Genomic DNA, 22,378 nt, shown 5'->3' with positions numbered 1-22,378 from the left:
GGGAGGGAGGGAGGGAGGGAGGGAGGGAGGGAGGGAGGGAGGGAGGGAGGGAGGGAGGGAGGGAGGGAGGGAGGGAGGGAGGGAGGGAGGGAGGGAGGGAGGGAGGGAGGGAGGGAGGGAGGGAGGGAGAAAGGTGAGAGAGTCCGGGGGGAGGCGATAAGGAGAGGGAAGAAGACAGAAAGACAGAAAGGAAGAGGGAGAGACCAAATGTGAGAGAGAAAGAGAGAAATAGAGAGGTAGCACAGGAAGTAAAGAGAGAGAAAAGTGAAGGAGTTGAAGAGGCAGACAGAAAGGAAGTGTTCTCCCAGCGTGCAGAGGTATTGGGTCTCATTCATGGTGTCATCATTCTCCAGTTGTGTGCAGCACTCTGATGGCTTTAATGAAAGCAGAGAGTGATAGGGTCAGGGTTAGAGACGTGTGAGAGATGTATTGATCAGTTCAGATGAGTCATTAGCCTGTCTTTATGTGTGAATCCCAAGGGTCAGGTTCAGCAGAGGCTTCAGGGCGGGAGACAGACAGCTCCTTTATCTGATAATGACCAGCAATTGGGGCCATTTGAGGAATTCAACTAAAGTGTTTTCAATGGAAATAATTTTAATGAATGACAATAAAAGGTGTTAAAACTAATAAGACACTTTAATGTGTTGCTGGAAGGGGATGACAAGGGCAGTTTTGTATGTATTTTAATGGTCGTAGGTATTCATTTTAATTTTGAAGATGGATCTTTATGTCAATCTCTGTCTTTAAATTATTGTTATTTTTTATTTATACTTTTATTATATATTTTCCATGACAGTCGGTCATAAAAAAATTAATAAACGATCTGTCCCTGGCTTTGATAAATTGCCACTCTCTGTCTCACTTAATCCCCCAAAAATCTGGCACTGTCTCAGTTTTTATGTTTCTGTGTCTTTATAGGGTCCCGTCTCTCTGGTCCTTTACCTGTCTGTCTACTCGTGAACCTGTCTGACTGCTCTGCACCTGCCTCACTGCTCTGCACCTATCTCACTGCTCTGTCCCTGTCTCACTGCTCTGCACCTGTCTCACTGCTCTGCACCTGTCTCACTGCTCTGTCCCTGTCTCACTGCTCTGTCCCTGTCTCACTGCTCTGCACCTGTCTCACTGCTTTGTCCCTGTCTCACTGCTCTGCACCTGTCTCACTGTCCTGTACCTGTCTCACTGCTCTGCTCCTGTCTCACTGTCCTGTACCTGTCTAACTGCTCTGCACCTGTCTCACTGCTCTGCTCCTGTCTCACTGTAGGCTTATTGAACCTGGAACGCCTGCTGCGCCAGTTCCTCATCTCCAAGGAAACACTGTCGGTGCGCATGCTAGACGACAGCAATGACCCCACTCCCCTCCTGAAGGAGATTCGGGATGACAAGACGGCCACCATTATTGTGGATGCCAACGCCACCATGTCCCACATCATCCTGGAGAGGGTGAGTCAGTGTGAGCGGTGCCCAGTCTGCTCCCGTGGCTGCTCCTCCTCAAATATCTGGATTAGCAAGACTCTGAACCCAAGCTACTCCCGATGGGCAGAGCGACGCCTTGCACGGCGGCTCTGCCGCCGGTATGAATGGGTGAATGGGAAGCAAAAATTGTGTAGCGCTTTCAGTGCCGCTAAGGTAGAAAACACGCTATATATAAATGCAGTCCATATACCATTAGAGATCCTGGTCTGCTCTTGCTCAATAATATAGACCAGGGCCTCTAATCTAACCCAGAGTCAAGAGAAGATTGCATTTGATTATAACACTCTCCACTTTAGTTACTTGATGTGTTACTATTAAAAATGATTGTATAACTTTTTAAGACGGCACATACTAGAACAGCCAGTCTTCAGGGCTAATGGACATCAAATGGAGGACATTATTTTGTTCCTGTACAGGCCATATACACGAGGCACTGTTTCACATGAGTCTTGTCACAGCTGTTCCGTCCGTCAGTGATGAGCCCAGTGTCAATCCTACTGGGCCCAGAGGGTGTGACCTGCAGCTCCCCTGGAGGGTGTGACCTGCAGCACCCCTGGAGGGTGTGACCTGCAGCACCCCTGGAGGGTGTGACCTGCAGCACCCCTGGAGGGTGTGACCTGCAGCACCCCTGGAGGGTGTGACCTGCAGCACCCCTGGAGGGTGTGACCTGCAGCACCCCTGGAGGGTGTGACCTGCAGCACCCCTGGAGGGTGTGACCTGCAGCACCCCTGGATCTGCTTCTACAGCAAGCTCCCCTATGGGACAAATAACTAATAATGCAACAACAATTAACAATGATCAAATCAAAAATATCTATTCAATTGGAATCCTAACATGGGTGACAGCATACTCCCTGCAGACTCAAATACACAAATTAAATAAATACTGCACAAATAATGTATACATAAACAAACAAAACAACGATCCGATTAAACAAATGAACGTTACATTGGATGTTGATACTGCGCCAAGAGATGATGTAAGACTGGGGTTCACCGACTTGCCACTAGACCAAAGAGAAGGATTCCTCCGAGTACTGCGAATGACAACCAGGTGAATCTCTCACAGGGCAGAGCTTCTCATCAAACCAGCTTTGTTCCTGAACCACCTCTGCTGCACAGAGGCAGGGTTCAGGAGGGGAACCTGGATCCTAGAAGAAGCTTGCCCAGAGGAGTGGAAGGCCTGGTTAGAGATAAGTACATTACATGGTGCCTCCTGGAGGAGGAGATATCTTCTTCTTCTTCTGTGATGGAGGGCCAGCAGTAGGAAGAGAAAGCTATTCATTAGACTGGATGAATGTCTCTTTGTAGACAGTGTTGGATGGAGGGGTGGGGGCCGCCTGGCTTGGCTTAATGACTGTAATGGATCATTTAACTGGCTGTTTGTGAACATGTTTGTTTGTTGTTGTATCACACAGGATGAGGTTCTTTAGGATAGGAGCGAGGGAAACACAGGGGATTTGGCTGGGTCTTCATCTCTGGATTCTTTTTACACGCCTGTAATACGGGATTTGTCATAAGCGATACGTTTTTATAGAGGTAGTTTGAATTGTTTGTTATTTTTCTTTCTTTCTTTCTTTCTTTCTTTGTATATATATATATATATATATATATATATATATATATATATATATATATATATATATATATATATATATATATATATATCTGTCTATATTTTGCCTCCCTCCTTTTCTTTCTTGTTTTCTTTTCTCTCATAGATCACTTTCTCTCTCAGGACTAACATTGGGCATCCCGTTGCCATGGGAACCCCAGTGAGAGACCAGCGGGAGCAATAGTATATCTCTTTCTCTCTCTCTCTTTCTCTCTCCTTCCCTCCTTCTTTCTTTCTCTCTCCCTCCCCCCTTCATTCTTTCTCTCTCCCTCCCTCTTTTTATCTCACTTAAACTCTATTTCCCCCTCCTCCCAATCTTTCTCCCTTCCTTCCCCTTGTTATTTCTCTCTCTCTCTCTCTCTCTCTCTCTCTCTCTCTCTCTCTCTCTCTCTCTCTCTCACACATGTTCTCTATGCATCACACTCTTTTTCTTTCTTTCCTTGTCATAGCTTTAACATTTCGTCAGTGTGCCAGTGTGTTTGCCAGTCAGGAGGTTTGATGACACCGTCAGCTGCCCTGAGCGTCCACCCCCCAGAGTTAGGCCAATTACCTCTGCTTCTGGAAGACACATACCCACTCTCTCTCTCTGTCTCTTTCACTCTTTCCTTATCTCTCTTTCTCCATCTCTCTATCTCTGTCTCTCTCTCCATCACTCTGTGTTTTGTTTTTATTTCCTCACATATTCAGTAAAGTGCCAATCAGACCATGGTGTGTGTGTGTGTGTGTGTACACATTGTGTTTGTGTGTTCAGCACTCTATGTGGGAGTCATGCCCACCTGTGATTGGCCAAACCACCAAGTAGGAAGTAAGAAGACTGATTGGCTGCCGAACTTGTTATTATTATCTTCCATGTGACCCAGACAGAACGCTGACATAGTAAACAACAAAAACAAAGAGTTCTGTTCTCTGTCAACAACAACATAGATTTAATATTGAAATACACATTTTCTCTGTAACCTGTGATCCCAGGTCAGTTACACTGTCTAGCTAGTCGATTGTCTCGAGGCTTTAATGCCCAGAACAAAGTTGTTCTATCACGACCATGGAAGGCAGAATTTTGGAAGTGTATATTTTCCTGTCCTTCATTGTGAGGTGAATCTGCTAGAGTTGGTTAGTTAAGTACATAGGTGTACCCTGTCATTACAATTTTGACAGTTGCATTGCGTTCAAAAATGCAGTCGTGTTTTACATACAAAGCGTCCACAGCTATTAACCATCCTATTTTAAGGGTGAAAATGGAACAAAAAGCTGTTTTAACAGGTTGTTACTGACAAATAACCATCCTTTTACCGTGACTGGAGCAAACATATACTCACACAATTACACACTCTATGGAGGTGTGATTTTTGCAGCTTTGATTGTTGGAATCAAATATATGCATTGTGACTATGTTACTTTGGAGACCAGAGCTGGATGTCAGCAACTTAGGCTTCTGTCATCTGGCACCCAAACTCAACACCTGGGAACACCAACTGCCACTGACTTTTTATGTCCACCCACCCATCCCCCCCCCCCCCCCCCCACACACACACACATTTTCTCTCTTGCTCTCTCTCTCTCACACATTCACACACAAACACACATTCTCTCTATCTATCTCTCTCTCTTTCACACACACAAACATTCTATGTCTCTCTCTCACACACACACACCCCCACACAGACACACAGGCAAACAGCCTTCTCTGAGAACCTGACGTGGAGCACTTACCTTATGCAAATAAATCCACATAAGCATCAGGTCGATAGCTCTGTGAAAGCCTCCTAATATTTACATAAACGGGCAGAAGTTCCTGCCGTGTCCTTCACAAACTGTCTCCTACTGTGACTTTGAGTTTAATGAAATGGTACAGTGTGGTGCTGCATACAGACAGATCTCCTTATTAATCTCCCCGTGGAGAGAGATCATTAGATAAGGATGTGTCGCTTTGAATCAAGAGTAGGATTTGATCTGCTGGCATGTAATCGAGGAGGAACATCATTGACCTTCTCCACCTCCCCTTTTTTGTCCCCACTCTTACTTTCTCTACTTGGGGGGTCACTCCTCTCCTCTACTGTTTCTTAACTATGCTCTCTTTCTCTCTCTGTCTGTCCTTTTCTCTCTTTCTCTGTGCAGGCATCAGAGCTGGGGATGCTGTCCGTCTACTACACCTACATATTCACCTCTCTGGTAAGGAGTCACAAACAAACTAGCCCCTCTTGCTGACCCTTACTAGCCTTTTGCTAACCCTCACTATCTGCTTTCAGAGCTTGAAGATAACAACAGACACCCCATCTAGCTCTAGCTAACCTTACCTAGACCGAGCTGACCTAGCCTCTCTCTCGGCCTCTGCTAGCCCCAGGTACAGTACAGCTACCTGCCCCACAAAGGACGTAAACAAGGCTGGGAACACCAGGCTAATGGTCTTGCAGGGTCATTTATATCCGGCTGATTGATGCACCATTACTGTCATGGTTTCTTAGATTCATGTCCCCCCTCGTGTCCTCCCCTCCTCCATCTCTATGGCTATGGGTTTCAGGGACAGGGCACAGGGCACAGGGGACAGGGCACAGGGGACAGGGGACAGGGACTTGTACTTGTAATCCAAGCACAAATTGGAGCTCCAGATTGAGCTCCATTACTTCCAACCACTTTACTGTGCCTCTCTATTACTGACACATCGTGCATGGTTGGTAAAAACAGCAGTTTCCTGAAGGGATTGGCTAGTTCAGGTACAGTAAGATAGTTCTAGGCTTGTCTGAGGTACAGTATGGTGATGTTCATTGCAATACAGTAAGGAGGTTCAAGCCTGCTCTCTGAGGTGAGATGCTTGAGGCTATTGCAGTATATAATCCCCACCCCCCAAAAAAGGGCCGGTATAGCTGTAACACAGGCTTGCTTTCTGATGAGGCTCGTGGCTCTGTGCAGCTTGAAGACTCCTCTTGGGAATCTATTCTGACCTGGAAAGTGACAGCTATTCAATGGCAAGATTTTTGCCCCAAACCACATTATATCCCTCCCTAAACTTGTCTTCTCCTCCTTACCAATTTCCCCCTATATGTGTGTGTTTGTGTATATGTTGTTATGTGTGTGTTTGTGTATATGTTGTGATGTGTGTGTGTCCTAGTGTCAGTTCTGGGTGTGTTGTATGGGTGAACTTGTATGTATGCATATGCATGTGTGTGCGTGTGTGTGTGTCCTATAGTCAGTGTCATATGTGTGAACTTGTGTGTGTGTACTATAGTCGGTTCTGGGTGTGTGGGATGTGTAAACTTGTGTGTGTGTGTTTCCTTCCGTTTTGTTGGTGGACTGCCGTCCTCGGGTGACTGTTAGGACAGAATGGGTCATTATCACAGCTAATGTTCCTGGCTGTGTGTGTTTGTGTGTGTTATTTTGGTTGTGTGTGTGTGTGTGTGTGCTTGTGTATATGTGCCTGTGTGTATGTGTCTATGGTTGTGTGGGTGTATGATTGTGAGCATATGTTTGTGTGTGTGCCTATGTGTGCATGTTTGTGTGCTTATGGTTGTGTGTGTGTGTGTGCTTATGGTTGTGTGCATGTGTGTGTGCTTATGGTTGTGTGTGTGTGTGTGTGTCGGGGTGAGCTCCATCATCCCCAGCACCACTCTGGTCTACCCTCCTCTCAGCCTTCACCTCACGCACCCCACGGGACATGCAGGCTGGAGTAATGAATAATCTAGAAACAATCATTCACTTTGGCTAAACACAGCCCCCTGAGTCAGGTAGAGAGGGAGAAACAGAGAGAGAGAGAGATAGAGAGAGAGAGAGAGAGATAGAGACAGAGAGAGAGAGAGAGAGAGAGAGAGAGTGAGAGAGAGACAGAGAGAGAGAGAGAGAGTGAGAGAGGTAGAGACAGTGGGAGGCAGAGAGAGAGAGAAAGAAATAGAGAAAAAGGAAAGAGTAGAATGTCAAGAAGGCAGCACAAAGCAGCTGCGGTTTCTTCCAATATCCTCGTACACAGAGGTCATCCATTTCCTGTCAGACCGACAGGAAGGAGTCTCTTGGATTGACCTTTCACCCTGGGCTGGTCTCCAGTCCTCCGTGGCCCACGCTCATCCTAAAATAACCTTAAGATGAAATGAAGAAGAATTCAGCCTTTAGAGAAACAAGACGTCTCGTTTCAAAGCCGAGAGTGGTCTTGTGCTGTCAGGGCTGGGCCTAGCTGGACAGCCTCTGACAAGTGTTACTGGGAGTTCTTCATTTCTGCTGGAAGACTTTATACAGGGAGGGATCACTTAGTCGATGTCTCAGCCAAGTGAACTGGACTCTGGCCTGGAGAAGAGTACACTTTGAACTCCTACACACACGTGGACACATACATACACGGCAGGTACACACAGGCACACACCCGTGCACAGAGACACAGGCAGACACACAAACACACAGGTGTATAGGCATGCACAGAGACACAGGCAGACACACAAACACACAGGTGTATAGGCATGCACAGAGACACAGGCAGACACACAAACACACCGGTGTATAGGCATGCACGGAGACACAGGCAGACACATACACACACGTCAGCGTGGTGTAAATCACCGTGGTCCACCACGGCTCATCCCCTCGGTGACTCTCTTGATGTCGTTTGAAGGTTAGGGAAGCGGAAGATAGGCCTAGCTCCCTGTCACTGACGGCACACACACACACACTGATGTAGACACACAATGGCACACAGACACACACACACACATTCATGTTAACGCTCACGATTGGCTGACTGACAAATTATACCCGTCGCTCGACGGACGCCATTCCACGCTCACACAACCATGCACACACACCCATACACACACACACACACACACACTCAGGCACCTTGCTATCGTTTGTTTGTTCTTCATGTCTCATTTACTCTCCACATCGATGATCCCTCTTGACAACCATCAACTTCATGCTGCTGGAGGGAAGAGCTGCCACACACACTTACACAAACACGCACACATTTACACACACATACACAGTTACACAACCACAGACACACACATGCACACACTTAAGCAAGGTGGCCTTTTCGCCTCTTTTCTATTTGCTTTCTAAGGCTTAATATTCTTCAGACATTGGCAGTGACATTGCTCGCACACACACACACACATCTCTGCCTGCCCCCCCCTTCTCTGGCTCTTTACCAAGGAAAGGTGATTGGGGGCTTTGTGCATTGTGTGATGAAGGGGGCATGGCAGAACTTGTGAAGCATTGCTGATGGTTTTATTCAACAGTTAATCCCTGTTATTTCTCTGGCATTGTTCTGCTGGCATGCCTGCTCCAGGTCCCAGGGCTCCCGGTCTCTCCTCCTGCCCGCATCCCTCCTCACTAGCACAGCCACTATGGGCCAACGGCCCGCCTCAAAAATGCCCATTTACAATGCCATGCACTCTTTTATCTGTGACTTTCTGTTTCTCTGCCTCTCTCATGGTCTCTCACTCTCTGTTTCTCTGCCTCTCTCATGGTCTCTCACTCTCTGTTTCTCTGCCTCTCTCATGGTCTCTCACTCTCTGTTTCTCTGCCTCTCTCATGGTCTCTCACTCTCTGTTTCTCTGCCTCTCTCATGGTCTCTCACTCTCTGTTTCTCTGCCTCTCTCATGGTCTCTCACTCTCTGTTTCTCTGCCTCTCTCATGGTCTCTCACTCTCTGTTTCTCTGCCTCTCTTGTGGTATGTCACACTTTCTGTTTCTCTCTCTTCCTCTCCCTCTCTGTTGTTCTCTCTCTGTCTCTCTCATCTTGTTCTCTGTCTCTATCTGAGCCATGGAATTTGACAGGAGATATTCACATCCTTATTCCACCCTCCCCACTCCAGCTCGTGTACAAACGAATGAACGCATCGCCATAACAACGACCTCAACTTCGTCGACAAGACACCCACCCTTGTCAGTCAAAGCCTTTTAAAAACCACCCACTGTGACGCAGAAAATGATTGCTATTAAATTAAGTGCCCTGCCCGGATTATGTAAAGTTAATATATTTTCCTGTTTAGATACAGCGTTTGGGAGCCAATCAGCTGAGTAATAGAATAGCTAATAGGAAGACAACATGGGGGTAGCCAGCCACGACCAACCTGTGTCGTTACCATGGCGGCCGGGTACTGCTCCACAGCCTCTGTGACCCAACAAAGAGGGGGGGTTGGGGGACTGACTGTTGCCATGGTGAAGGGAAACTCAGACAGAATTCCAATCATCTCCTGGGTGTTCTTAGAGAGGGTGGGGTATTGAGACAAACTTGTTAACACCCTAATTGACAGCTTCCTCTCAGCGTGGAGCTTTATGAGTTAGTCTGGGTTGTATCGATTACTGTGTCTGCTTCTTTCTCTCCATCCATAATTTGCTCTCTTTGTTTCTACCTCTTTTTCACTCTCTGAGATGTATTTATTTCAAATGAATATAGTCCCTGCGTGTGTGTTTGAGAGAGTAAAAGTGTGTGTATGTGTGTAATAAACAGTTTGTATGTGAGAGAGTCAGATTGTGTGTGTGTGTGTGTGTGTGTGCATATGTGTGCCACTCTCTCTCTGCTACCCATCGTAATGAGCTTGTTAATTAATCAAGTGAGCTGTGGTGACAGTCTTGTAAAGTGGAAGCAAGCCTTCATCTTTTTGTGTCTTTTGATGTGGCAGCCAGCTTTCTCTCCAAACTTGTTTATTCTGGTGTCACTGCCGATTATTTTCGTTCACTCTGTATCTGCTCCAAAACCTGTATCAAGGTTGTTTATTATAAAGCCACTGAGGGGCTGGCAGAAAATCAGTGTTTCCTAGGTATGGGTTTTTTCAATAAGGAATATAACCAATGTTGACAGAATATCAATAAACAAAACTAAATAATTATCAGGCCACTTGTTTCCTGGCAGGAAGTGACAAGTTGCTTATAGTTTTGCACGAGTCTACACAGTACTCAGCTCAGTTTGCCCCAGATAGTTTGATTATCTCTAGCTGTCTCACATAGTAGGGGTCACAGTTAGCCCCGGCTAGCTTGGTTAACCCCAGCTAGCTCTTGCAGTAGGGGTCACAGTTAGCTCCAGCTAGCTCCTATGGTGGAGGTCGCTGGTAACCCCAGTTAGCATGGTTAGCCCCTCTAGCTCAAACAGTAGGGATCACAGTTTGCCTCTCCCACTAGTTGAGTTAGCCACCTCCACTAGTTGAGTTAGCCTGAGCTAGCTCCCACTGAGGAAGCAGCATAAAGTGACACCAAAGAAGGAAGAGAGAGGCTCTTCAGGAACAAACTGATTTGAGCTGCTCCTTAATTCCACTTGTCAGTGAGAGAAAGCCTCCTGCCTCTCTAAATTTGTCACTAACTTTCTCTCATTTATCCCCCCCTCCCCTATACACACACACACAGACCTGTCTCTGGCTTTCCCAACACACAACTCTCTCTCTCTTTCTTTTTCCTACCCTTTAACACACACCTTTTCCTGTCAACTCCCCCCCCCCTCTCGTTCTCTCCCTTACCTTATCTCCCTCTTTTCTCTCTCAGACACACACACCTCTCTCTGTCATCCCCTCTTCTTTCGCTCTGTTCCCTCTGTGCTTTGTGTCCCTGCATTCTCCAGCCTCCCTACTCTCTGCCACCTGTTAAAATGTATCCATATTTCAGGGTTTTCCATCTCGTTACAAATGGTCTGCCATTGAGTCACTCTACCTCCCAGAGCGCCATTAATATGTAATCACAGAGGAACAGTTCCTCTCATGGGCTTTCACAAGAAACCTAATATGTTTTTTATCTTTTAATCCTTGTTGTTCTTCAGGTGGAAGGAGGTATGGTCAGAAGGGTGAGAAGAGAGAGGAGAGGAGGAGAATGATAGGAGAGGAAGAAGGGTGAGGAGGGAATAGTGGAGAGAGCAGAGAATAGAGAAGAAGAACCAGAGAAAACATAGAAGTACTGTAGAATGAAAAGAGAGAAGAGAGAAGTGAAAGGAGGGAGGAAGGGAGAGAAGAGGAAAAGGCTGATGGGTTTTACTGCAGTAATGTGTGAGTCTCAGCATATGTTGTCATCTGTAATATTAATGGTATCAGTTGGCATCTGAGACGAGGCCAGGTCCAGAGACTCTTGAGACGATCTGCTCTTGTTGTTCACAAATTGCTCTGTTATCGTTGCTGTTGTTGTAGGTCATACTCATTGTAAAACATAATTCTCTAAATAATGGATTCAAAATTGGTCGTTTATTTTCCTCCCTCAGCAGAAAAACCCCTTGCTTGTTTTGATATATGCGCCTATTAAATCATTCTGCATCAAATCCAGAGAATGATGAGACGTTATTTACTTTCAAATGATGAAACTCAACATCTCCCCCCTTTCTCTCCTCTCCTCCCTTTCTATCCTCTTCTCCACCTCTCTCCTCTCTCTTCTCTCCTCTCTCCTCTCTCCTCTCACCTCCTCCTTCTCCTCCCTTTCTCTCCTATCCTCCTCCTCCTCGTCCTCCTCGTCCTCCTCGTCCTCCTCGTCCTCCTCGTCCTCCTCCTCTCTCCTCTCCTCTCTCCTCTACTTCCTTTTTCTCCTCTCTCCTCTCCTCCTCCTCTCTCTTCTACTTCCTCTCTCCTCTCCTCCTCCTCTCTCTTCTACTTCCTTTCTCTTCTCCTCCTCTCCCCCTCTCCTCTTCTCTACAGCCGTATGATGAATATACTCAAGGAGGCTTTGGAGCTCTAACAGAATTTACGTGGCAATTGATATGAGCATGAAATGACTTATAGCTCTAAACACTGCGTGAACACTTGGCCTATTAAGGTAATCACTGTGGAGCTTCAAAAGGATTTCATTATTAAACACAGGCCCGTTGGTGGCCCGAGCACATTACTTACCCTCTCCTCGATTGAGAGAGGATGTAATTAATTCATTTTTCATCACCGGGAAAATCAATATGTAATTTACAGACATGTAGCTTAATAAGAGATCTGTGAAGACCACCTTGAACACTGCTATACTGCCTCTGTACATCCTGGGGTATGGAAGATGTCTATCCTGGGGTATAGATGAAGTCTGTACTGGGGTATGGAAGATGTCTATCCTGGGGTATGGATAAAGTCTATGAAGTCAAATTCATTGTTTGTAGAATGTTTGTAAAATTACTAAGACAAACAATGTTATGTAAACCCATGTTTTTACCCAAATATGTCTGTTATAAAATAGGTGTGGATAGTATGGGCATGTTCTCCAGAATAACACAATATGGTTTTGCTCCATGTCCAGATATGGGTGAGGGTTTAGATGCACTGAAGGACTCACTTTAATGACTATGATGATGATCTCCATGAGCAGTACACCAGATGGATGATGTTCTGTTCGATAAAGGGTGCCCGGATGATAGCAGAGCACACTGTGATGCTCTGATAGTAATACCATCTCTACTGAACACATGTCTGTGATGCTGGGAGACAGGACAACACTGCCTTTCAAACCACACTCCAATCATTGTCTGCTGCTGGTGGTGCTGTGCATGTGGGTGTTTGTGCGTGCGTGCATGTGCGTGTGGGGGTTTGTATGTGCATGTGTGTGTGTGTGTGTGTGTGGGGTTGTGTGTGAATGTGTGTGTGTGTGTGGGGGGGGGGTTTGTGTACGCATGTGCATGTGTGTGTGGGTTTGTGTGTGCATGTGTGTGTTTGTGTGTGCGTGACAATGTACAGCAGTAACCACAAGCCTCCAGGGAACTCATTATTTACCATAACAAACATTGTGTGCCACAGTGTGTATGTTTGTGTATTTCTGTACCACACGCGTGTGTGTTTGAGCTCGTTCAAGTGTGTCTGTGAGAGAGAGAGAGAGAGAGAGAGAGAGAGAGAGAGAGAGAGAGAGAGAGATAGAACAGCAAGCAAATAAGCTATAGGCAGACCAATAAAGTGAGAGAGAGAAAGAAAGAGTGCAGCTTCCGGCTAGCAACAGGTGAAAGCTAGCAAGCAGCAAGAATTTGGAGTATGTGTGTGTGTCTGTCTGTGTGTGTGTGTGAAAGTGGGGTGGGGTGTGGGTGGGGATGGTGTGTGTGTGTGTGTGTGTGTGTGTGTGTGTGTGTGTGTGTGTGTGTGTGTGTGTGTGTGTGTGTGTGTGTGTGTGTGAAAGTGGGGTTGGGGTTGGCTCGTGTCCTGATCCTATCGATCCGCAGGTGACAGAATGTCAGTCCCCCCCTCGTCCCCCTCTCCCCCCTCCTCCCCCTCAGCCCTTCCTAACCGCTGTCAGTTTGTCATGCTCCCTCACCCCCTGTCACCCCCACCTCACACTCCTCACCCCTCCGTCACCCCCCCTCCTTACCACCACCTCACTCCTAGATGGAGTGACTCCTAGTTGACTCACAGCATGCTGACTTACAGACACAAACTCAGATGAGTCCTACAGTGTGTGTGTGTATGTGTATGTGTGTGTACGGGGGCCTCCAAACACAGCCTGAGGGGGTGTGCGACCATGGTGTGCCATGTGTTGAAGACTGAGACAGAGAGAGAGAAAGAGAGACAGGAAGAGATGAATGATGGATTGAAGGGGAACAGAGCCCAGGAGGGGAGCTTGTTAGCTCTCCTCTAATCATCAGTTAAAGATCACAGACTGAGATGTATAAACATAACTAACTTGATCCAACCTCACCCTCCAGGGGATGCACCACCGTGCGGGTCTATTAAATAAACCAAACAAACCTAGACTAACCTTACCCTCTGGCTGGGCCACATGGGATGGCTGGGATTTTGTGAAGTTTGATTTAAGTTTGAGCAATCAGCTGAGTAGCACTCTTATCAAGGACGGGCTGACTAACAGTGTAGGTGTGTGTGTCCGTGTGTGTGTGTGTGTGTGTGTGTGTGTGTGTGTGTGTGTGTGAGAGAGAGAGAGAGAGAGAGAGAGAGAGATACAGAAAGATATGTTTCAGCAGTTTGTTAACAAGTGTACTGTAAAGTAACTGTGGAGTTCACTTTTGTCCTCATTCCCCCCCTCTCCTCCTCTCCTCCTCTTGACCTCTTTTCCTCTCCTCCTCTCCTCAATCTCCCCCCTCCTCCAGTGGGGTGCTTTCTTCCTCTCATCGTTTCCTCCTATTCTCCTCTTCTCCTCTCCCCCTCTCCTCCACCTCTCTTCTTCTCCGCCTCTCCTCTTTGCCTCCTCTACCTCTTCTTCGGCCTCCTCCTCTCCCTCTCTCTGTTTTCCTCCTCCGCTCTTCCTCCTGGTCCCTAGGGCCTCTGACTAACTGACTGTCTCCTTTCTCTGGTCTCCACCCTTCATCACCCTCCCTGTCTTCCTCCCTCACTTCCTCCCTTCCTATAGGATGTTCTCTGGGTTACAGCTCTCATTTTGTGTTACTCTTTCTCTGCTTTCTTCATCCTTCATTTCTCTTTCTCTTTTTTTTCCTCCCTGTCTTCCTCTCATTCGATCTCTCCGTCCCTCTCTCCCCTTCCCTCTACTTCCTGAGTTTGATGTGTTCTCTTCCTACAGTGTATGCTTGGGTTCATTCCTTTGTGGTCCAGTTCTTTGTGTCCTCGTCATGTCCCCTATCTCAAGACTCCCACCTCTCTCTGGTCTCAATGTATTCATCAGCTCCTCTTCATGTACGTATGTATGTATGTATGTATGTATGTATGTGTGTATGTGTGTGTACTTTGAGTGTGTATTCGCTAGGGAAGCATGTATGTCTGTGTGTTTGTGTGTGCACTGTGTGACTGTGTGTGTGTGTGTGTGTGTGTGTGTGTGTACTGTGAGCGTGTGTGTGATGTGTTGATGGCAGCAGCTCCATGCTAGCGTGTCTAAGCCAGGGGATTCAGAGCTGCCGAGTGTGTCTGGGAGGTTGGGTCTCTGAGGATTTATCCCCTTCCTGCTCTGACACACACAAACACACACACACTCTCACACAGTCTCACACACACATACTCTCACACACATCTCTCTCACACACTCCCTTTCTCTCTTGCTGATCCACCACCCGACCCCTTGCTGTCCTGTCAGACCTTCCTACCGCACCGCCCTTACCATTTCTCCTCTTCTCTTTTCTCTCTTTACAATTTCCTGTCATCCTCCCCTTACACCCACCCTCCAAATCCTCCTCTTTCACGTTACTGCAGCTGAGGCTGGGGCTGAGGCTAGGGCTGGGGCTGAGGCTGAGGCTGAGACTAGGGATGTGGCTGAGGCTGGGTTTAGACAAGTTGCTTGTGGCCTTTCTTCTGTGATATAATACGACAGTGTTGCACTCAGCCTGACCCTCCCTGGTCATGTTCCGTTCTTATAAACCAGATTTATATTTGACAGGTTACTGCCCCATATCTGCATACTCTAATATCATTACTGCCTCTCTCTCTCTCTCTCTCTCTCTCCCTCTCTCTCTCTCTCTCTCTCTCTCTCTCTCTCTCTCTCTCACTCTCTCTCTCTCTCTCTCTCTCTCTCTCTACTGCCCTTCCCTCTCTACCCCCTCCCTCTTTCTCCCCCCTCCACTCTCTCTCTCTCTTTCTCCCTCACGCTCTCATTCTCTCTTTGTCTCTCTCCCCTTCTCTCTTCTTTCTCTCTCTCTTCCCCCCCTCCCCCTCCCCCAGGAGTTCTCCCTGCTGCAGTTGGATGACTTCTCGGACCACCGGCCCAACATCCTTGGCTTCTCGGTCTTCAACAGGACAAACCCCTTCTTTCAGGACTTCCTGCTCAGTCTCAACCGCTCCTGGCAGGAGAACTGTGAACACGCCCCCTTTGCAGGGACCCCGGTGAGAGCATCGGCCAATCAAGAGAGACCAAGGCCGAATGTTCCAAAGAGATATAGGATGCATAGATGGTATCAACATGATTTTCACTGTCTTTGGCATGTTCAGAGAACCTAGAGCCTCTGCAAGTATAGACACATCTGGGTGTTAGGGAAATTGATCAGATGTTATTGATCTGATTGATTAATGGTATTGATTGATTGACAATGGTAATGATAAGGACAGCACAGAGAAATAAATAGACCTCAAATAGACAAGATTAGACAGGTTATTTAGTTAATCAGTCTCATGGATTTCACAGATGTTAATAACATAGACTCAATAGAGTAGACACAGATCTATGGTCTTTGAAACATAGGTCCTGCCCTACGTGTTCTATTTCTATCTATATCATGATAGTGTCAGACTCTACATCCACCACCAGGAGCACCCTGCCTGTCTCACACCAGCTCTGCCCTGCTCCCTGCCTGTCTCACACCAGCTCTTCCTGCACCCTGCCTGTCTCACACCAGCTCTTCCTGCACCCTGCCTGTCTCACACCAGCTCTTCCTGCACCCTGCCTGTCTCACACCAGCTCTGCCCTGCACCCTGCCTGTCTCACACCAGCTCTTCCTGCACCCTGCCTGTCTTACACCAGCTCTTTCTGCACCCTGCCTGTCTCACACCAGCTCTTCCTGCACCCTGCCTGTCTCACACCAGCTCTGCCCTGCACCCTGCCTGTCTCACACCAGCTCTGCCCTGCACCCTGCCTGTCTTACACCAGCTCTTCCTGCACCCTGCCTGTCTTACACCAGCTCTTCCTGCACCCTGCCTGTCTCACACCAGCTCTGCCCTGCACCCTGCCTGTCTCACACCAGCTCTGTCCTGCACCCTGTGTGGACCCGTTAGTACATCAGCGCGTTTAGACTCCTCCCCACGGCTGCAGGGCATGCAGAGACATAATAAGTCTCTGTTTGTCAAAGCCACGGGCAGGCAGCGGTAGAGCGACTCTCTCTCTCTGTCGGTCACATGACGCTCCTCACGCCTCGTACAAACTGCCATTGACCCCCGACTCTCCGCTCAGGCACGCCGGTGAGCGGGAGGGGTCACCGGGGTGCAGCGTTTCCTATTTGTTTTTTTACGACTTCAAACACAAAGAACAGTCATTCATTAATAGGCTTTATTGAGTTCCTGTTCCCTAATGATGCCCTAGAGTGAGATGAACTCAAATCAATGGCTGCTGTTTGTAGAAAGCAGCTGTGTTGTTTTTCGCCTGCGTCTTTGCCTCTTTAATTAGGAGTTATCTTTAATTAATCACAAGATGTTTGCTTGACAAGGGAGTCAAAGAGAGACGAACAACAGCTCTGAGCCTCAAACAATACAGATGGAGAGAGGGCAGCGAGAGAGAGAAAAAGAGAGAGAGAGAGAGGGGGGGGGAGAGAGAGAGAGAGAGAGAGAGAGAGAGAGAGAGGGGGGGGGGAAGAGAGAGAAAGAGAGGGGAAAAGAGCTAAATTGACTAGACACACCAAACAATAATGCAACACAGTTTTATTTTGGTGTCAAGACACTGAAGACTTATCACTCTCCTTTCTTCCTCTAGAGGGGAGGAAAGGAGAGGACAATAGAGGAATGGAAAGGAAAGGAAAGGAGATAGAAAGAGAAAAGGAGTGGAAATGAAAGGAAAGGAAAGGAAAGGAGAGTAAAGAAAATGAAAAGGAGAAGAGGAGTGAATAGGAGAGGAGAGGAAAGGAAAGAAGAGGAAATGAAAAGGAGAGGTGAGGAGATAGTGTTCTCCAGCAGTCAGCAGATCCCACCTTCTTAATGATCTAATAGAATAATCTGACTGGATCTCCAGGGAGGGGTAACCCCTCCATGACCAACCCAGCTGTCAGTCCTGGTGTGTGTGTGTGTGTGTGTGTGTGTGTGGCGTGTATGTGTGTGGTGTGTTTGTGCGTATTTATAGGTAGATGTGTCACAGTGTTATATATTCTGGCTTTGTTAATAACCTTTTGACCCTGCACTCATCTCCCCCCAAAACATGTACGCATATACACACACAAACACACACTCACCATATATACACACACAAACACACACATTCCCAGCTATCCTCGGCGTTGCTGTTTGACTCTGTGCATGCGGTAGCGGCGGCGGTCCAGGAGCTGAACCGGAGTCAGAATGTCGGCGCCACCCAGCTCTCCTGCAAGTCCTCCAAGATCTGGGAGCACGGCACCAGCCTCATGAACTACCTACGCATGGTGAGGAGGGTGCCTCTCCTGGACCGGAGGGGAACAGCATTCCACATGTTATCAAGAGTTAACCAGACTTTGTATAACGTTGTGGGTTTTACAATAGAACAATAACATGTTATACATTACAATTCATTGGAATACAACACAATACAATGCAAGGCGATACTATACTAGACTATACGAGACTTTATGCAAATGTGTTGTGTTGCTCTCTAGTGGCCAATCTCTTCTTCCAGAGACCCACACCCCTTTCTCTCCTCACTGACAGGCAGAAGCCAGCAATGAGCTGTCATACCACTATACACCCCACATTAGCTGTAAATGGCTCTTACTCCATCGTGCCATCAAGTTGCCAGGAAGTGACATGTATCCAATAGCTCACTGACACAGGAAATGGGTCATTTTGAACAAATGAGATGTCAGCCTCCCCATCTAGTTCTCTCATCATCGTCATGGCATCCCACTTGATTGACAGCTCCTCTCTGGGTTCCTTTGTCTCTGTGTCAGTGAGGCTGGGCCCGCCCCCCACCATTCTGTCCAACTGACACTTCTCATTAGCTTGTGGGAAACAACTCTGTTCAATCAATGACCTTATATCCCTCACAGATAAAGATCCTATCATTTCAATTGTCTTGGAGCAGTATGAATGAACCAACTGCACTGTGCGGGTGATGCAAAGCTCTGACAGCGGTCAGCCTTCTCCATCTCTGGCAGGTGGAGTTGGAGGGCCTCACAGGTCACATCGAGTTCAACAGCAGGGGGCAGCGGTCCAACTACGCCCTGAGGATCATGCAGAACACCAAGGAGGGGCTGAGGCAGGTGAGATATACCTGCTGTCCACCATGCTGCAGAGCTTGGACTGAACACACAGAGAGAGACAGAGAGAGAGAGAGAGAGAGAGAGAGAGAGAGGGGGGGGGTGGAAGAGGGAGAGAGAGAGAGAGAGAGAGAGGGGGGGGTGGAAGAGGGAGAGAGAGAGAGAGAGAGAGAGGGGGGGGTGAGAGAGAGAGAGAGAGAGAGAGGGAGGGAGGGAGAGGGAGAGCAAGAGAAGAAAGAGAGGAAGGAGAAAAGAGGAAGAAACTAGACTTTTGAAAAAAAAAATATTGAGCAGTCAAAAGAGAGGAAAAGAGAGAGATGGAGATGGGGAGAAAGAAATTGATAGATTGAAAAGGTGATGAAGAGAGAAATTGAGAGCCATGAAGAAAGGGGGAAAGGAATTGAGAGGAGAGAGAGATAGAAAGAAGCAGAGAAGGAATGAGAAGGAAAGAGAGAGCGATGGAGAGGAAGAGGAGGGGTGTGGTATCGTGTAGATGGAGAGGAAAAGGTGGAGTGTGGTATTGTGTAGATGGAGAGGAAAAGGTGGAGTGTGGTATTGTGTAGATGGAGAGGAAGAGGTGGAGGGTGGTATTGTGTAGATGGAGAGGAAGAGGTGGAGGGTGGTATTGTGTAGATGGAGAGGAAGAGGTGGAGGGTGGTATTGTGTAGATGGAGAGGAAGAGGTGGAGGGTGGTATTGTGTAGATGGAGAGGAAGAGGTGGAGGGTGGTATTGTGTAGATGGAGAGGAAGAGGTGGAGGGTGGTATTGTGTAGATGGAGAGGAAGAGGTGGAGGGTGGTATTGTGTAGATGGAGAGGAAGAGGTGGAGGGTGGTATTGTGTAGATGGAGAGGAAGAGGTGGAGGGTGGTATTGTGTAAATGGAGAGGAAGAGGTGGAGGGTGGTATTGTGTAGATGGAGAGGAAGAGGTGGAGGGTGGTATTGTGTAGATGGAGAGGAAGAGGTGGAGGGTGGTATTGTGTAGATGGAGTGCTGGAGGACAGGCTTGTCTGCCTCACATGAAGAGAGCTTTATCCTTCTGAACGATCCTATGAGACACAACATGTGGAGTCTCAGTGTCAGTGTGCGTGTGTCAGTGTGTGTGTGTGTGTGTGTCAGTGTGTGTGTACTGTACGTGCACATATGCACACGCACACACACTCTCCCTCCGTCCCTCCATATTTCTCTTTGCCAGATAGGAGCCGTGATATGGTGTAATATACCATATTAACTGTGTGTGTCGAAGGCTTTTGAAGATGTTTGTCTGCTACTGTTTTGGGCTGTTCAAATGGCACATCCCCTGTTGCAGCTGTTAAAGAGCTTCCTGGAAACACCTCGAATACCCTTTCCCTGACATCCACTCTGAGAGCTGTGATCCTCCCAACATCCCTCTCTCTCTCTGTCTCTTCCTATCTATCAGTCTCTCCCTCTCTCGCTCTCTCTCTCTCTCTGGAAATGTAAACTTTAATGGGTTTTGTTTGAAAGATGAAAATGGCTGTTGTGGTGTAACTGTTGGATAGCTGTCAGTTTTGACTGTCCAATAAAAATAGCTTTAAAGTCAAAAAGTATCTCTCTCCCTCTTCCTCTCTTCTTCTTGCTCCCTCTCTCTCCCTCTCTCCCCCTATCTCTCCCTCTCTTTCCCTCTCTCTCTCCTCTCTCTCCATCCCTCTGTCTCTTTCTATATCACTACCTTTTTATTTGTATTTGACTTTTATTAGTACCTCTATGTACATTGTGTTTCTCTCTCCCTCCTCTTTGTGTATATCTCTCACATGTTCTGTGTGTCTCTCACTCTCGCCTTCTCTTTCTATCTATTTATTTCACTCTCCCTCTCACACACCTATTTAGGAGTGCAAGGAAATGATTTACATACACTCACTCACTCTCACACACACACACACACGGGGCGTAAATTGTGTCAGTGCAACTGAACACAGTGCGTTCACGGTGTACTTGAGAGAGTTGTAGCAAACCCCACATGAACATTACACCTTACAGTTTGACACTTAACAAGGCGTGCGGATAGGCAGGTGTTATTAGTGGCGTTTTCAGGCTAATGATCACTCTACATATAAACCAGTGACACGTATTATGCCCCATACACACACACACACACACAATGCTGACTCCCCAGTAGAGTGGCAGGTGTCCAGGCATGCAGCAGGGTGCTGTGGTGGTACCAGTGTGAGGCATTCTAACCTCTCTACTTCCAGCCCAGGTAATGAGGAGAGACAGGGTGTCTGACAGAGCTGTTTGTTTTGTTCTCCAACACCTCCCACATGCTGGTGTGATGGGGCTGCTGCTCGCTGGCAGCTGCTGAAGGTGTTAAGGCCCTGGCACAGAGTGAGAAGCTGGTGCCAGCACTGATGGGTTGGCATCTACATATACGTGCATGTGCGCCCTCACATGCACACACACATACACACACACACACACACACACACACACACTGCTCACTTGCACACGTACACACCATGCACATACTCACATATTCATATTTATGTTCACCATACACACAGTAACCAACAACATATTTTACCAAGCACTCCCCCCCCCCCGCACACACACACACACACACGTACCCACACAATAACAACACACACAGATTCTTCCCCACATCGTATTTGATACGCATGCTTCAGGCGGATCAGTTTGGTTGCATATTGGAGCAGTCCACCTACACACTCTGCATGTGTCAGTGTAGATATAGAGGAGGATGCCAGAGATGGGAGACGGGATGGGGAGAGGGAGTAAGGAGAGGAAGAGGGTTGGAGGGAGAGAAGAAGAGAGATAAAAGCACTGTGAAAAAGAAAAGGCCATGTCAACACACTCTCTCTCCCCCCCCCCCCCCACCCACCCCACCCGCCACCTGAGGCAGAGATGGGTGAGGCTGAGGCTGTGGGTGGGTCTGAAATTGGGAATGAGGCTGGGGCTGAGGCTAATGACTGAGCTCATAGCTGAGCCTGTAGCTGAGGCTGGGCAGAAGCTGGGGATGAGGTTGAGGCAGGGGCTGAGGCTGGGGCTGGGGAGTGATATGAGGAGAGATATAGTGAGAACAATGATTGTCTTCAGAGCCTGGAGGAACAGCCTTGTTGAGTTGGGCAATTTAAAGACAATTTGATGAAAGGGAATATAATATGTCTCTATTTTTCTCCGACAGCAAATGCAGTATCATCTCAGGGGTGTAGATGTAATGCCTTTTGCAGATTGTACTTTGAAATAATTATTTATAGTCACTCCTAATGCTTACCCTGTGTGTTCTATTAAGCAGTACCCCCCCCCCCCCCCACACACACACACACACACACACACACTTCCACCTACCCCCTACCCTGCTAAATTGCTAACATGAGCCAGTGAGCTGGGCAGTGGAGAGGCGAGGGAGACAGAAAGAGAAAGAGGAAATATAGAGAGAACGAGAGAAAAAGAGAGAGAGGACACTAAAACCTTACTACCACATAACACAACAGCTAGACCTCATTATGGTTCAGTGGATGTCGTTTTACTACAATAAAGCAATAAAGTCTACAGTTAAGAAGTTACAATTAATCATGAATGTATATTTCCTGGCTTCCAATCTGCATGCCTGTTTTAAGTTTGGGATGGATTCTAATAGAG

At 47.5% G+C, this 22,378-nt stretch overlaps 1 protein-coding gene across 1 annotated transcript in view; it reads left to right on the top strand.

Annotated features, from left to right (window-relative positions):
- grik4 (glutamate receptor, ionotropic, kainate 4) overlaps positions 1-22,378 on the top strand; it is a 77,308-nt gene that overhangs the window by 32,447 nt on the left and 22,483 nt on the right. Inside the window, exons 5-9 of the mRNA XM_084673882.1 lie at positions 1,262-1,440; positions 5,203-5,256; positions 15,557-15,718; positions 17,800-17,952; positions 18,661-18,765. Of these exons, the coding sequence (XP_084530008.1) occupies positions 1,262-1,440; positions 5,203-5,256; positions 15,557-15,718; positions 17,800-17,952; positions 18,661-18,765 (653 nt within the window). The remainder of the gene's footprint in view (positions 1-1,261; positions 1,441-5,202; positions 5,257-15,556; positions 15,719-17,799; positions 17,953-18,660; positions 18,766-22,378) is intronic.

Source organism: Hypomesus nipponensis, chromosome 15 (assembly GCF_054491055.1).
Source record: "Hypomesus nipponensis isolate SF chromosome 15, ASM5449105v1, whole genome shotgun sequence".
Taxonomy (NCBI): Eukaryota; Metazoa; Chordata; class Actinopteri; order Osmeriformes; family Osmeridae; genus Hypomesus; species Hypomesus nipponensis.
The sequence above is the reverse complement of the archived record's forward strand: the minus strand, read 5'-3'. Positions and strand labels throughout refer to the sequence as shown.